General features: G+C 46.3%; 1 protein-coding gene across 2 annotated transcripts; it reads left to right on the top strand.

The window, feature by feature from the left end:
- The first annotated feature begins 6,745 nt into the window (after nt 1-6,745).
- On the top strand, nt 6,746-16,690 carry ETV4 (ETS variant transcription factor 4). Of its 2 annotated transcripts, none has more exons than XM_063179100.1 (7): nt 6,746-6,879; nt 8,581-8,795; nt 10,952-11,026; nt 11,104-11,166; nt 11,524-11,693; nt 13,620-13,721; nt 14,933-16,690. In XM_063179100.1, the coding sequence occupies exons 2-7, from the start codon at nt 8,606-8,608 to the stop codon at nt 15,212-15,214; spliced, it is 882 nt and encodes a 293-aa protein (XP_063035170.1). In that variant the 5' UTR covers nt 6,746-6,879; nt 8,581-8,605; the 3' UTR covers nt 15,215-16,690. The 2 variants fall into 2 exon arrangements, with proteins under 2 accessions (XP_063035170.1, XP_063035169.1); XM_063179099.1 differs by having other exon boundaries at nt 11,521-11,693.
- The last annotated feature ends 75 nt before the right edge of the window (nt 16,691-16,765 follow it).

Raw genomic sequence — 16,765 nt, 5'->3', positions numbered from 1 at the left:
GGAGGAGAAGAGGAGGAGGAGGAGGAGGAGGAGGAGGAGAAGGAGAAGGAGAAGGAGAAGGAGAAGGAGAAGGAGAAGGAGAAGGAGAAGGAGAAGGAGAAGGAGAAGGAGAAGGAGAAGGAGAAGGAGAAGAAGGAGGAGAAGAAGGAGGAGAAGAAGGAGGAGAAGAAGGAGGAGAAGGAGGAGGAGAAGGAGAAAGAAGAATGAGAAGGAGAAAGAAGAATGAGAGGAAGAAGGAAGGAGGAAAAGAAGGAGAAGAAGAAGAAGGTGAAGAAGGATAAGAAGAAGGTGAAGAAGAAGGAGAAGGGCGAGAAGAAGAAGGAGCAGCCTCCACCCTAAACCCTCCATCTTGCTCTATATTTATTACTATATTCTAAACCCTTAAAGTACAAGTTTTCCACCCTGTGATATCACACACTTCTATCCAAACTCCACACCCACAATCCCAGTTCTGTCATTCCATTTTGTAACCTCCTCCACAGCCTCAGCTCAGTGCAGTGTTCTCCTGGGGGTCAGAGTCTGTCAGCACAGAAATTCTGAAACTCTCAGCACCCAGAGCACCAAGAGGGATCTGCACTCACCATCCCCAGCCCCTCTTTGCCCTCTGCCAGGAGCTGGGGCCGCTCAGCTGAGCTGGAGCTGCTCTCAGGGCTTGGCAGGAGCTCCCAGAGTTGGGATTTCTGTGTTTCCTCAGGAATTGCAGCACTGGCAACAATGGGCAGCTCTGGCCCCAGCTCCTCACTCGGATATTCCTGTCCAAGGAGCAGCAGGGCACTGAGGAGCAGCTGGGCTGATTTCATGCCTGATGTTAAGAAACCCGAGCTCTCCATCCAGCTGTTTATTATTATTTTTATAGAACTGCAGGTCTCTCTTCCTGCTCCATTCCACAGCACAGAGAGGTTTTTTTTTCCAGCTTCCAGTGTGTCACTTTCTAAGAGGTTTGTAATTGGATCCTGTCTGTGTCAGCATCTCTGTCTGAGAGCTTTGCATTTCCCCAGCCACAGCTGCAGGGGATGCGGCTGAAATCCAGGCTTGGCTTTTCTGAAAACAGCACAGCTAAATCTTAGGGGTGAGCACAGGAGGGAGAGGGGGATTAGGCACAAAATTCAGTTGGTGACTAAGAAAAATAAACTGTAAGTGCAGGGAAGAAACACCTAAGGCAGTGTGGGTTACAGTGATGGAATAAAGCTGTTGCTAATACTTTATAAGAATTATATGAATTTATAAGAACAGCTCTTCTACTTTATAAGAATTTATAAGAATCAGCTCTCTGGTTTATGGGTCACATCTGAACCCTTCAAACACCCCACACCTCAAGAAAAAAAAAATAATAGAAGGCAATTAATCACTCTGAACATTAATTGTTCACATTTGATTAGCCAGCCTGTGGAAATAAATGTGACACAGGAATAGAAAAAGCCATTGATAGCATTGACAGAACACCTTTGTCAGAGAAAAAAGCACCAAAAAAAACCCCAATAAATTTAAAAATGGCTTTACTGTCTGGTCAGTACCAATGGCAGTGAATTTGGGGCTGTGAATTTCCTGTTCACACTGGTGGTTCTTAAAAATACTTTCAAATATTTAACAATAATGATGTAAAAATATGCATGGCATTTGCTCCCCCAGGTGTGTCAGAGCTGTGTGTCAGTCGGGCTCCCTGACACAGTGGGGAGTTGTAACCTATTAGCAAAAATATCAAAATAAACATTGATTAGATAATTAAATTTCACAGACACCCCTTTCACAGCCAGCAGGACAATACAGCAAACTGGGATGAGTGAGATATAGAGAAAACATTAAAATTTTAAAGTTTCATTTAGCCTTATGGATAACTTTCCCTTTTCTTCCTCTCTTGAGTACCTATTTCTCCTCCAGGACACAACATTCCATCTTATTATCACCAGGCCCTGCATGTCACCAATATTTTTGAAGGTTAAACAGGATTAATAAATGTTAAATGTCATATTGGAATTTTAAAGGAGAAATTGGGGAAAAAATATTGGATGCATACACATGGCCCAGGAGACAGCATCTGGAAAAGCAAATCCACTTTTTTTAGTGTGCAAATCCCAAAACTAGATTTTTTTTTTTTTTTTTTTATGTTCTAGTCCCTTAACATTTGCTTGAGTAAAACTGATTTTGACAGGCTGTTAGTTTAATTATTTTTGCTCTGGTTGGTGAGATTTCTTCCAACTCTTGTTGAAACTTGCTCAGAACGGAACTGAACGAGAAGAGTGTTTGAAAATGACCTCGTAGGGTTTGAAAATGACCTCAGAGGGTTTGAAAATGGCTTGAAGAGTGTTTGAAAATGACCTCGTAGGGTTTGAAAATGACCTCAGAGGGTTTGAAAATGACCTCGGAGAGGTTTTAAAAACGAGCGCGATGCTGAGGAGGGGCAGGGCTGGGCCACGCTGGGTGGGACACACGGACACGGCGGGGCCCGCCTGGAGCCGCTCATGAATGAACTCCGGCTGAGTCTATTTTTTTATGAATGGGCTCCCCGCGATGAATGAACAGCGCGGCCCTGCGATGTGATTGGCCCGCCAGGGTGGGAGCCACGCCCACTCCTCGATGGCTGGCGGCCGAGGCGAGCGGTGATTGGCGGGCGTGCCCCGACTCGGAGCTTCATTCACAAAAAATTCGATCAAACAAAGGAGTGGGCGAGCCGGGGCCGTGAGCGCGGCCAATGGGGGGGGACCGGCCCCGGTCCCGGGCCCACGGCGGCCTCGGAGCGGCCACGGGGCGGCTCCGCCGGGGGCTCCGCGGGGGCCGGGCCCGCCGCTGCTGAGGGACGGCTCGGACGGGACCCGCTCCCTGTCCCGGGGCTCGTCCCGGCCGGGCTCGGTCCCGCCTCGCGTCCCAAGTTTCAGCGACGCGTTCGCCGCCTCTCCCGGATCTCGGCCCGGTTCCCCGTCCCCGGTACCCCTCAGATGCCCCAGCAGGATGAAGGGGTACCTGGACCAGCAGGTGCCGTTCACCTTCCCGCAGGTGAGTGGCGGCTCCGCCGGGGGGGGCTCCGGGCCGGCCCCGCTCCGCCCGGGGCTCCGCTCTGAGCTCTGATCCGCTCCTCCCTCCGCAGCAACCCCCGGGCCCGGCGCTGCCCGCGGGCCGAGCCGTGCTGGGCGCTGCCAGGACTCCCGGGGAACCGGCGGTGCCGCCCGAGCAGGACTCGGAAGGTGAGGGGGACCGGGGGGTGGCCGGGCTGGAACCGGGACCGCGACCGGGAGCGGGAGTGGGGTCGGATCCTGCCCCGCTCCGCGCCCCGAGCATCCCGCAATCAGCAGCGGCTCCTCTCCCCGCAGAGCTCTTCCAGGACCTGCGGCAGCTCCAGGAGACCTGGCTGACCGAAGGTAAGCTCCTTCTCATCTTCTTAAACTTCTGGAATGCTCTGCTCGGGGAGGCGGTGGAGTGACCGTCGCTGGAAGTGTTTAAAACTAGCCTGGATGTGGCAGGGTTGAGTTGAGGTGTCAGGGAATGGGTTGGATTTGATGGTCTTGAAGGTCTCTTCCAACCCAGTGATTCTGTGATGATTTCCCCCAGCTCTGCTTGGTGCCATCCCTGGGTGCGTTTAACAAAGCCTGGATGTGGCTCTGGGTGCCAGGGTTGAGTTGTGGTGTCAGGGAATGGGTTGGACTCGATGATCTTGAAGGTCTCTTCCAACCCAGTGATTCCATGATTCCCCCAGCTCTGCTCGGTTTTGAGTTGGTTTTGGGGTTTGTCCCGCTCCTGACTCCAAACAAAAGTGGTTTTTTCCAGCCTTGCCAGCCCCGGGTTTGTGGAAATGAGGACGCTGAATGGCACCATTGTGCCGGGCATTTGCTCATGAATGGAGCTTGGCTGCTGGCCCGCTTCCCCGGGTACAATTTTCGCTCCAGGCTGTTTGGAACTGCTTCGATTTTATGCTAATTTGTCACTTATCTTTGTAGGTTGCCAGAACGTTGATATTTTCTTAAACAACAAAGTAGTCTTTTAATTTGGGGAACAAAATGCTTCTATTTTTTCTTTTTTTTCTTCTTTTTCTATTTTTTTTTTCATGTAATACTTTGTGGGGACTTTCCTGGAATTTACATACTTTTCAGTTTAGTGTTGTTTTGAACTTCAAGGAAAACTTTGAATGCCAGGGAGTCACATTAATTCCTAGTGAATCTAGTTCTAAACGTGGTGATTTTGCTCTAATTCCAGTGCTGCAGATGATCCATTTTCTAGAAAATTCAAAACACACCCTCGAGTACAGACTCTTGATAAGTACAGAAGTACTTATTGTATCTAGGCACTTTAAAATATTTAACAATAACGATATAAAAAGATGCATGGCATTTTGAGTGGGGTTACTCCCTGAGGTTTATTTTTGGCTGACTGAGATTAGTGGGCTTCCATCCTTTATGTCCCTTAATTTTGACTGCATCACCTGTGTTTTAGAGCAGAGGGAGTGCAATCTGTTCTCCACTCTGCAATATCAAAAACTGTAACTTTTGTTAGCAGCAGCAGCATTTCTTTCAGCAGCACTGACAGATTTTATGAAATAACAACAATCTGCTGCCAGCTCTCCCTTCCCTGCAGTAAAAGGGATGTAAAAGTAATTGTTAGAAGTTATAAAATAGAGGTAAGGTTTCTCCCAGGAGTCACATGTATTCATTAATCCCAAAGGAAAACTCTCCTTAGTCACTAAAATCATACCAGCAGAGAGCTCAGATCTTTCCTGCAGAGATTTATTTCTGCCTTGGTGCTAATTATGCTGAACAAAGTGCCAAAACTGACTGCTCCCTGCCTCTTTTTCTCCCTTCCTCCCTCTCTCTCCTGACAGCTCAGGTTCCAGACAATGATGAACAATTTGTGCCTGACTTCCATTCAGAAAACTGTAAGTACCATGGGGATGCTCACACCTCTGGGGGAAAAGGCAAGTCCAAATTTTGGTGCCTTTCCCCCCTGCTCCAGGCAGTTTCCTCCACATAAACTGAAATGAAACACTTTTATTGGCTGCTCTTGTTTCCCTCCCTTCTCAGAGCTTGGTCTCTGAGCCATATATTTAATTTCTTTGTGTTTTGACCTAGAGCTGAGGAGAGGGATGGTCCCAGTTTCACTCTGAGTGAATCAGTGAGTCAGGTGTAATGGGAGATCCTGTTCCAGCTATTAGGGGCTGCAAAGAATTGGCTGCTCCCAAAACATCCAACTTCCTGACAATCCCATGGAATTCAGGGTCCTGGGCTGTTGGCACAGCAGAGATTCAGCCAAGGAACCCCTGCATTTGGAAATGCCTGATAATCACAGCTCCCCACAAAGAAGAAAAGTGTCAGTTTGACCTTTCCTTTCTCTCCTGCAGTAGCTTTTCACAGTCCTCCTGCTAAGATCAAGAAGGAGCCCCAGAGCCCCTCGGAGCTGTCCTGCAGCCACGAGCAGCCACTCCAGCACAACAGCAAGCCGTGCCTTTATGCCAGGTATGGCTCACACAGAGGGGGCAGCAGCTGCTCTGAAATCTGTGTCTTGGTTTGGAAAGTCAGGTGTGTGCTAAGGAAGGCAGGAGCCTCTCCTGAAATGGAAATTATAAACCCCCTCCCACTGGATTGTTATAAATTTGAAATTAAGGGCTCTCAGGTAAAGATATGGGAGTAGGGATAACAGTTCTTTGTTAGGGAAGAAAATAAAAATTATATAAATAGTTCAATAGAACAAAACAACACTGCCAGAGTCAGAGCCCAGCCTGACACCCTGTGGGCAGCAGTCCCATTGGAATTGTGGCTCAGCCCTCCTGCAGTGTCAGGGGTGGTTCTGCTGGAGCAGAGATCCTGTAAAAGGATGGGGTTTTCCTCTGAAGATCCAGAGGAAGAGGCAGCTGTTCCTGTGGGAATCCAGTGGAAAGGCTGTTCTGGTGTCCCAGAATCTCAGATTGTATCCAGGTAGGAATGTTTGAAATCTCCAGATTGTATCCAGGTAGGAATGTTTGAAATCTCTAGATTGTATCCAGGTAGGAATGTTTGAAATCTCCAGGTTGTATCCAGGTAGGAATATTTGAAATCTCCAGGTTGTATCCAGATAGGAATGTTTGAAATCTCGAGATTGTATCCAGGTAGGAATGTTCCAAACCTCAGATTGTATCCAGGTAGGAATGTTTGAAATCTCGAGATTGTATCCAGGTAGGAATGTTCCAAACCTCAGATTGTATCCAGGTAGGAATGTTTGAAATCTCCAGGTTGTATCCAGGTAGGAATGTTTGAAATCTCCAGGTTGTATCCAGGTAGGAATGTTTGAAATCTCCAGATTGTATCCAGGTAGGAATGTTTGAAATCTCCAGGTTGTATCCAGGTAGGAATGTTTGAAATCTCCAGATTGTATCCAGGTAGGAATGTTTGAAATCTCCAGGTTGTATCCAGGTAGGAATGTTTGAAATCTCCAGATTGTACCCAGGTAGGAATGCTTGGCTCCTCCCCTTGGGCGGAGAATCTCCCCATGGGATGATGGAATTTGATCAGCCATGCAGGGACACTCAATGACCCATTAACAGAAGATAATTAATCATTAATGACCAATTAACAGAATGTCTCCTGGAGGGAGGTTTGGCTGTGGAAGAGATAAAGAAAAATGCCCAATGAACAGCAGGTACCTGCCCCACCTCTGACAGATGGTGATAGAACACACACCCAGCTAAATCTTGCGGCCTAAGACAGAGATGTTCCTGGTGCTGCCAAAAGTCCCTCCTGGAGATCTGAAACAATTTCTGTTTGGCTGTTGCAGTGCCTATGAGCAGCCCAGACAGTGCCCCAGCCCTGGAGTCCTGGTTCAGCCAGCCCTGCAGCAGCTCCCCAGGCAGGACAGGAGCTTCCCCTGCCCTGCAGGGCCACCCAGCTCCACCTCCAGCTGTGGCTTCCTCAGTGAGAGCAGGTGAGTGACCCCAGAGCTGGGCAGGGGACAGCCACGGGCAAGGGTTGTCCTCCTGGCTGGTGGCAGCAGGAAGGTGGACGTGCTCTGTTTGCAGCTCCTGTGGCACCCAGCTCTGCTGCCTGGGCTGTGAAATCCACACCCTTAACCCTGCCAGGTCCTGCAGTGATGGGCTGTGGGGCAGCTGCCCTTGGAAACATCCTGCCCTGGGATGTCATCCTTCCTTGTGCCTGCCACAGGGAGTGCCTGCAGCTCCAGCAATGGGCTGAGGAGTTTCTGCCCCTCATCCAGCCCTGTGCCAGGGCTGAAACCAGGGGGGCCCCAGAAAGCAAAAACCAGGGCTGAAACCAGGGCCCCAGAAAGCAAAAATCAGGGCTGGGACCAAGGGGCCCAGAAAGCAAAAACCAGGGCTGAGACCAAGGGCCCCAGAAAACAAAAATCAGGGCTGATACCAAGGGGCCCAGAAAGCAAAAACCAGGGCTGAAAACAAGGACCCAGAAAGCAAAAATCAGGGCTGATACCAAGGGGCCCAGAAAACAAAAACCAGGGCTGAAACCAGAGGGTTCTTGTCGCTGTTAGGTTGGACATGACAAACACACACGTGGTCAGAGCCTAAGAAGAAAAAAGTATTTATTCTGCATGTTCTCTAGCTTATATAAATAGAGTGTGATTTTAAGTCATTAACTACATCAAAATAACTGATGATATTTATTGGTGCAAAGCAATTAGTGTTAATATAATTGGCAAAAGTTTTACAGTAATTTAATAAGGTATGTATACATATTTACTTATGCGTGGTCTAGCTTACAAAAATTTTCTATATATATAATAGATATATATAGAAATATATATCTAGATATATATAGCTATATATCTATATATAGATATATATAATAGATATTATATATAATAGATACTATATATATTTATAGATATCTTTTTATATATCTATAAACACATTTACTTATGCACATAGTGTAGCTTACAAAAATTTTCTATAGATATAACAGATAGAATAGATATATATAATAGATATAAAAATTTTACAAAATTTTTATAATTTTTTATTTTTAATTTTAAAAATCATTTTTTATTTTTAAATTTTTTATAAATTATATTAAAAATTACAAAAATTTCTCTCTCTATAATATATATAAAATAGATATGTATATTTATAGATATCTTTTTATGTATCTATAAATATGGATTAATAGTAATGTAGATATATTATTAATATTAATAGTAAGATATATTGATAATATAAGTATATATATACGTATATATATACATATATATACATATATATACATATATATAAGTGTATATATATACGTATATATATACATATATATACATATATATACAAACACACACACATATATATACACACATATATATACACACATATATACATATATACATATATATATATGTATATATATATATATATGTATATGTATATATATATATATATATATATATCTATCTTTTCTAATCTGTTTCCATGCTAACAATCTTGTCTTCCTTGTTATGGATAGACTCAAAAATCATCAATTGTTATTTCTTCTATTGACTCAGCTTTGCTTGCAGGCCAGCTCTCAAGCCCCCCCACAGGCTCACTACAGGCTCAGGGGGATCCCCCATTGTTTCTGGGACTGCAAATTCTCAAAGGAAGCAGCAGTCTCACATCTTCTCCCTTCTTAGCTCTGCCTATCAGCCGCCTCTGGAGATGTGCCACCCCTTCCCACCCTCCCAGGAGGACCCCAGTGCCTACCAGTGCCTCCAGTTCCCCCAGCAGGGCTTCAAGCAGGAGCAGCAGGACCCCCAGTACGAGGCAGCAGAGCGGGCAGGCAGCAGGCAGCAGTTCCCAGCAGCTGTGCTGGTCAAACAGGAGCAGGTGGATTACCTGTACGAGCCAGGTAGGCAGAACTGACCCTTCCTGAGGGCAGGGACTGTGGGGGTGACAGGGGTGGGACGGTGGGGATGGATGGAGATGAGAGATCTCTGGAGCCAGGTCGTGGAATTTGGGGTTTATTGCAAAGGGCCCTGCTGGGAGATGCCAGGCACAGCTCAGAGCAGGCCCAAGAGAAGTAAAGAGAGTGGTAAAGAGGATGAGAGGGTAAGAGAGTAAAAGGGTAAGAGAGCGAGGTTCCCGTTTCAATACAATAAATCTTCTTCTGTGTTGAATATTCTGATTCTCACTAACCAATCTAGTACAATATACAAATCCTATAGCATTTACATACAGCCTATAAGAATCATTACATCACCATACTGTGTTACATTTTAAACCCTAAAAACTCCTCTTTGGGCCCCTTCTGCCAAGCTGTAGGGTCTGCTCTGACCCTTGGGCCTGTCTGCAAGCAGAGGGTGTTGTTCCATCAAAAGGGGATCACCTTCAGCTGGCCCCACCATTGTTTTCCAGTTGTTCAGCAACTGAGGTACCTCAAAGCTTGCTTTCATTTCAATCTTGCTGACAGTTTCCATATTCTCAAAATCTTTTGCCAGGCAATCATATTTACAAGGCTTTCCTGTTTCATCTTCCCCAACAATGGGCATCATCAGGGGGGTGAGCAGCTCCTTGGGGAGCATCCAGCTGGATGAGCTGCTGCTCCCTGAGCTCTGGAGCAGCACTGGCAGCACTGTGTGCTCTCTGGGCAGCTAAAACAGTTCTGATGTTCACTGCAGCCAAAATAAGGCTGGGTGACTCATCTTGCTCTAAGAAAGAATTTGTGGTGCAGAGCAGAAAGTCTGAGCAAGGCAGGGGGTGATGTTAAATCCACTCAAACTAGATTAAAGTAGCCAATTAGGAGACACTCAAAATTCATGATTAGCCCACTCACACCATCAGGAATGACAAAAAGGCTGTTTCCAGTTTCACAGGGAGTTTTTGGTTTTGGGGGTATTTGTGAGCTTAGAAAGTAAGTGAGGTCAGTTTTGAAGAAATCACACTGAAAACAACAGCAGAAAGAAAGGAATTAAATATGTTGAAGTCAGTGATGCCAAAAAGAGCTCTCTAGATGCCAGATATCTCCACCAGGTGATTCTCTTATTTTCCCACAAGGGATAAATCTTATTTTTCTTATTTTTCTGACTCACTACCCTGAGATCACAATACCCTTCTTCCAGAGGGAGTGATACCTCTGCTTTCCTGGTATTTTAATGGACAGCTTGAATGGTTTCCTTTAGCAGAAATAAACACAAAAATCAAAAGCTCCTGTGAGGGGATCACCGTGGTGATATTGGTATTACAATTTCGCTGGGTCTGTTCAGAATATGTGCAAGCCCAGAGGATGGGAACGTGTTTTTTGTGAGAGTTTATGGTTGTAATAACACCCAGGCTGTCAGCTCAGAGTTCTCTTCCCTCAGCATCAGCAAAAATCTGCTGGCAGCCATGGTGTGAGAAAGAAATGGAACATAAACCTTTGCAAACTCCCAGTTACAGCTTCTGTTTCAGCTGTGCACAGTAAATAAATTTGATTCAGAAAACACAAATTGCAGTGCACAGACAGCACTTTACACACAGAACCAGGAAAAGACTTCCTGCTTGTTTTTAATTTTGCTCTTATATTTTCTAAACTGATTGTGAGAATGCTCCCTCATGATGTGAAAAAGCCAGGACATCTGAAATGTCATTTGTGAGACTCTAGAGACATCTGAAATGTCATTTGTGAGACTCTAGAGACATTCAGATGCTGCTTCTCTCCATTTTCAGCATCACAGTACCCCTGGAAAAATGTAATGCCTTCTTAAAGCAGCAGCAAAGTGTGTAATTATCTTAAACTAAGAGGAGAGAGAGGTTCAGATTGATTTTGAATATTGATTTATACATGATTTTGTGTAAAAGTGATGTGGAGGTGATTGGCTGGATATCCTGGCTACTCTGAAGGGTGATGCCACAAAATCTTACTGCTCTAATTCCTGATTAAAAGGAAAATGCAAATGGAGTTGATAATGCAAACCAGTCTGACTCTCACCCTTTAAGAGGGCTCCAAGAGGACCTTGGTTAAACTCACCTGTCTCCACCTGTGCTTTTTAAACAAATGGGTTTGTTAATTTGTTAATTGTCCTGTAGATGTTCCTGACTGCCCTTCCATGTACCTGAATGCTGAGGGTTACCCCAGCCACTCCAACACAGAGGGTGCATCAGGTAAGAGATGCAGGCACTGCCTTTTCTCCCTGCACCTCTGCTCCCGCCCTGACTGCTGGTGTTCCTCTCTCTTTCAGGCTATGACAAGCAGATGAGGCCCTTTGCTGATGATGTCTGTGTTGTTCCAGAGAAATTTGAAGGTTGGAGAAAGAAAGGCTTGGAGTTTTTATGTAAATATCACCTTACTTAGCCAGCCCCTTGGCCAGTACCTGCATGGTTCATTACCCTGGTATTTTTGTACCCAGCTTTTTGGTATTTTGCTCATTTTCTGAGCTTTCTTAGCAGCAACCAGGCCTTCTAGCATAATCAGCTTAATTGTGACTCACATCAGAGCTGCTCTTGTAGAGCTGCTTGTGAATTTACCACTGTTTTATGTGAACTGAAATATTCCAGGTAAACATTTTGAAACAGTGAAATGTGCTGCTTTTTTTTTTTTTTTTTTTTCCCCTTTTTTTCACTGTCCTCCTTAGAGACGTCTTGTTTGTCCTTGCCAGCAGGAGACCTCAAGCAGGAAGGTGCAGGGTACAGGGAAGGACCCCCCTACCAGAGACGGGGCTCGCTGCAGCTCTGGCAGTTCCTCGTGGCCCTCTTGGACAACCCCACCAATTCCCACTTCATTGCCTGGACTGGGAGAGGGATGGAGTTCAAGCTCATTGAGCCAGAGGAGGTGAAACCATTGGGGTTCTCTACGACACTCTCTGTTTCTGGGGCTGCAAATTCCCAAGTGGCTTTTCCTCTGCCCTGGCACTGGCACTTCCCACGTCCTGCAGCAAGTCAAGGTTTTTAGAAGAGGCCAAAACACTTGAGTGGCACAAATAGCAGGTTTAAGACACACTGCTTTTGTGTGAATTTGTAACCTCAGCCATGCAGTGAGTCAAATTATCCACAGCCTTCATTTCCCTGGATATTCACTCTCAAGCTTGCAGTGGCCTGTGCTGCCTTGTCATGCTCCATACTTGAGGCTGATATTGAGGTTTGGAGTTTTGAGCCCTACTGATTGCAGAAGTTTTCATAAAATATGCCCTAGTCTATCTTTCTTTCAAAATTACTTCCACTGAAGTGTGATTCCAAATGCTGCCATGCTCCAAAAAAAAAAAATCCAGTGATACTTTAACAGCATCTGGGAGAAGTGTCCATAATATCTGTTCATCTCTCGTTGCACTTAGAGCTGCATTTAGCACTGCTCTGGCTACAAATCAAAATTTATGGGCACTTCCAGTGCAGATGAGTTGATATTGGCTTACAGCAGACTTCTGAGTCTCATGGATAAAGCTGAAAAATGTGTAGGAGTAGAAAGATACAGGTCTCCTCCAACCATGCTTGGTCTCCTGATAAACATGGAATCTTGAAAATTAGGTGTAACATAGGGGAAAGCAGCCCTAGAAGAGGGCTCCTGGAGGAAGAGATCTCCTGGAGGGAGGATTGGCTGTGGGAGAGATAAAGAAAACTGCTCAATGAACAGCAGATAGCTGCCCCACCTCTGATAGGCGGCAATAGAATAAATCTATTTATTTATATTTAATAAATATTTCAGCTAAATCTTTCAACCTGAGGCAGCTGTGCTCACAGGCATTGTCACTCTGGTGCTGTGTTTGCAGGTGGCCAGGCTCTGGGGGATCCAGAAGGAGTAGAAAGGTGCAGGTCTCTTCCAGTGTGTTCCCTCCTGTAGCTTGGTCTCCTGATAAACATGGAACCTTGAAAATTAAGTGTAACATAGGAAAAAGCAGCCCTAGAAGAAGGCTCCTGGAGGGAGGATTGGTTGTGGAGGAGATAAAAAAGAACTGCATAATAAACAGCAGATAACTGCCCCACCTCTGACAGACGGTGATAGAATAAAACTATTTATTTATATTTAATAAATATTTCAGCTAAATCTTTCAACCTGAGGCAGCTGTGCTCACAGGCATTGCCCCTTTGGTGCTGTGTTTGCAGGTGGCCAGGCCCTGGGGCATCCAGAAGGAGTAGAAAGGTGCAGGTCTGTTCCAGTGTGCTAACTCATGTTTGATCTCCTGATAAACATGAAACCTTGAAAATTAGGTGTAACATAGGGGAAAGCAGCCCTAGAAGAGGGCTCCTGGAGGGAGGATTGGCTGTGGGAGAGATAAAGAAAACTGCTCAATGAACAGCAGATAGCTGCCCCACCTCTGACAGACGGCGATAGAATAAATCTATTTATTTAGATTTAATAAATATTTCAGCTAAATCACTCTACCTGAGGCAGCTGTGCTCACAGGCATTGGCACTCTGGTGCTGTGTTTGCAGGTGGCCAGGCTCTGGGGGATCCAGAAGGAGTAGAAAGGTGCAGGTCTGTTCCAGTGTGCTAACTCATGTTTGATCTCCTGATAAACATGAAACCTTGAAAATTAGGTGTAACATAGGGGAAAGCAGCCCTAGAAGAAGGCTCCTGGAGGGAGGATTGGCTGTGGGAGAGATAAAGAAAACTGCTCAATGAACAGCAGATAGCTGCCCCACCTCTGACAGACAGCGATAGAATAAATCTATTTATTTAGATTTAATAAATATTTCTACCTAAATCTCTCAAGCTGAGGCTGCTGTGCTCACAGGCATTGTCACTCTGGTGCTGTGTTTGCAGGTGGCCAGGCTCTGGGGCATCCAGAAGAACCGTCCAGCCATGAACTACGACAAGCTGAGCCGGTCTCTGCGCTACTACTACGAGAAAGGCATCATGCAGAAGGTCAGTTTGCAAAGCAGGAAAAAACTGTTTATGTTTTATGTGATGCTTCTCTTGTTTGAGACAAGAAGCCCTAGATAGGCCTTGAGCTAGCTGTGGGAAATAGGAAAGGTAAGATTTTTAGAAAGCTGGGAAAGCAGGCCTTAGAAAGAACAGAAAACTCAGAGCTAGCTGCGACTGCAAAGCATGAGAAATAAAACAAAGGGGGAATGAGAGTTTCTTTCTTTTTTCTGTATATCCTGCAGTCAGGAGAGTTGGAATTTGTGCAGCTTCAAGGAGATAGAATCAGTCCTTTCTCTGGTGAAGGAAAGGCTGCCTGGAACTTGGTGCTGTGTGGTCGGGCTGGTGTGAGGGCCCTGGAGCGATAACTGGGAGTGTGTCTGAGTGCAGACTGTTCAGGGACTGCTGCTGCTGTCACCTGGACAGAGAGTGTCAGCTGGCAGCTCCCCAGTCCCCAGGAGTGACATATTTTCTCCTCAAGCCAGGTCTTATAAGCTCTCAGAGAAACATATCCTACCCAAGATAGCCCAGCTACGTCAAATGGCATAAAATCAGTAGGATGGCTTCTGAGGTAGTGTTAGAAACAGAAAAGTTTTATTAAAAGGCAAAATAACAAAACTCTTTACAGAGAAAACCTGAGCTAGGGGCAAGAGGCTCCTGCTAAAACACCCCACAAAAGTGATTAGTTCCTTTGTTCTCTTCTTTTTCTAGTGAATTGCTTAGGCAGGACTTTTTGGCCTCTGTCCAATCCTTAGGTCTGACTTGAAGTCCCCAAGGTCCTATCTGGGGACACAGACACCTATGAGGTGTCGTTTTACCAAATTGAGGAGACAAACTTTAAGCCTTTTTTCCTTTTTAAGGAGACAAAGGATAATTTAGTCAATCCATCAACAGGGGGACACATTCCTGCACAGGAGCCGCTCCAGGGGAGGTCAGAGCAGCAAGAGGACAGCAGGGAAACCTTCCCCAAACTCCTATGGCTGCTTAAATGCCACGTACCTGATCTTGCTGGCTTTCTCATATGCATTGTGGAGGGAGAGGAGAAAAGGGAGTGGGACAGGGACAAAGCAGGTGAAAGATAAATTCTGATTTCCTAGCTAGTCTTTGCTCCAAGGAGAAACGAGCAGCTCTGACACATCTCAGGGCAGGCAGATGTTTGTGCAAACCTCCCCTGGGCCTTGCAGCACTCACCTGGCCTCCTCTCCTCCCTGCAGGTGGCTGGGGAGCGATACGTGTACAAGTTTGTGTGCGAGCCCGAGGCTCTGTTCTCCATGGCCTTCCCCGAGCAGCCGCGGCTGAAGGCGGAGCTGGAGCCCGGCGAGGAGGACACGCTGCCCCTGTCCCACCTGGGGGACAACGGGCTCCTACCTGCCAGAGCTCTTCCCTGCACAGCTCTACAGCAAAGGCTACACCTACTAGCACTGCTGGGAGCTCTGTGTGGGCAGGGGTGGGTGGTTGGCGGGCAGCTGGCGCAGTGTTTGTTCAGCCAGCTCTGAACTCGGCAGCCCTGCTCTGGTCAGGACAAGTTTTCAGGTACACAAAGGGAAAATCACCTGGCAGCACACAGGGCTCTTGTGTGCTTGTGGTAAAACCTTTGTTGTGAGTGAGGATGGGGCAGGTTCTCAGCTCAGGTGATTGGTGCCTCCAGATGTACCAAACCTGTCACAATCCCCTCATTGCAGAGGGAGGGGATGCTGTCCCACCACAGGGCTTTTTTCATTCAGAGAAATGAGAGAAATGATGAGAATGTTACAGTGCTGCTGCTGACTCTGTTCCTCCTGTCCATGTCCTGAACTTCTGCATGACCTGATTCCAGCTCTGACCAGAAGAGCCCACTCTGAAAGGCCACTTAAGCCTTCCCAGGATGGCTGCAGGACAATGGTCCCAGATTTTGTGCCTTCCTTGAGGAATACTCATTAATTATCCTGTACCTGCATGCTCCTGCCCTATCACCTCCCTGCCCATGCCAGGAGTTTCTGCTGTTCAGGCCCTCTGAGCAGGGCAGGTGGAGGATCCTGCAGCCAGAGGGATTTAGGGAACCACAGAGGAGATTTATTGCCCTGCTCTGGGGCACAGCTCAAACCAGTGCCTCCTTCAGGGTTGTGGGAAGCAGCAAGGCCTGAGACACAGCTCAGTGCAGTGGTGTGGCTTTTCCCAACTGAAAAAGTTCCTCAATAAACATCCTCAGGATATTTGAAGAGCTGCCAGGCTCTGGAGTGTGCCCAGCCTGAGCTTGGCAAGAGAACTGTCTGAGGCAAGAGGTGGGATTGAATTTAATCACACCTGGTGGAGGTGTGATTAAAAAATGCTATACAAAATAATCTAAACCATACATAGATCTTAATATAGGAATTCAGACCTAAACTCCACAGATATTTGCATGTTGGGGGGATTTCAGATGTGTTGAAAGGCAGCTCTCTCTGCACTCCAATGCAGCACATGCACTTAACTAAACTGGCAGGTTTTCCACAACAGTAAATGTTTATATTGGGTACCACATCCTGATTAAGAGGTGTTTAATTTTTTAATTAGCAGCTCCACCACATTCCCAGTTAGACAAGTGTACCCATACAGGAAAGTCACTTTCCACTGCTTCAGACTGATGCTTCAGCTGCTGAATACAGAGCATTGCCAATCATGCCAGCATGGTAGCCTGTAGAAAATATTCTGTATATTGACTGAAAGCCTGATTTCCCCTGCTGCCTGTCCCTGCATGGCCAATGCCAACCCTCCCAGCCTCACCCCTGAGTGCAAGAGCCATGGCAGGAGGGCTGGACACTCAGAGCTGTCTGCTCTGCTGATGCTTTGTTGTTCTGGCAGTTCTGACCCTCCTGCCTTGCCCTGCACAGCTCCTGTGCTGTGCCAGAAGCGAGGGTGAAGGGAAACCCTTCCTTTGGTATAAGCTGCCTTTTACTATTTATGAGTGTAAAAATATTATCATTAATAAATTGGTCTGTGTTGGGCCAGTGCAACCTCACTGAGTGCTCCTCCTTTACCTTCTGGGCTTGCTTTGCTCCTCCTTGGCACCAGCTCACAGCTTTGATCCC

Source organism: Melospiza melodia, chromosome 30 (genome assembly GCF_035770615.1).
Source record: "Melospiza melodia melodia isolate bMelMel2 chromosome 30, bMelMel2.pri, whole genome shotgun sequence".
NCBI lineage: Eukaryota > Metazoa > Chordata > Aves > Passeriformes > Passerellidae > Melospiza > Melospiza melodia.
The sequence above is the reverse complement of the archived record's forward strand: the minus strand, read 5'-3'. Positions and strand labels throughout refer to the sequence as shown.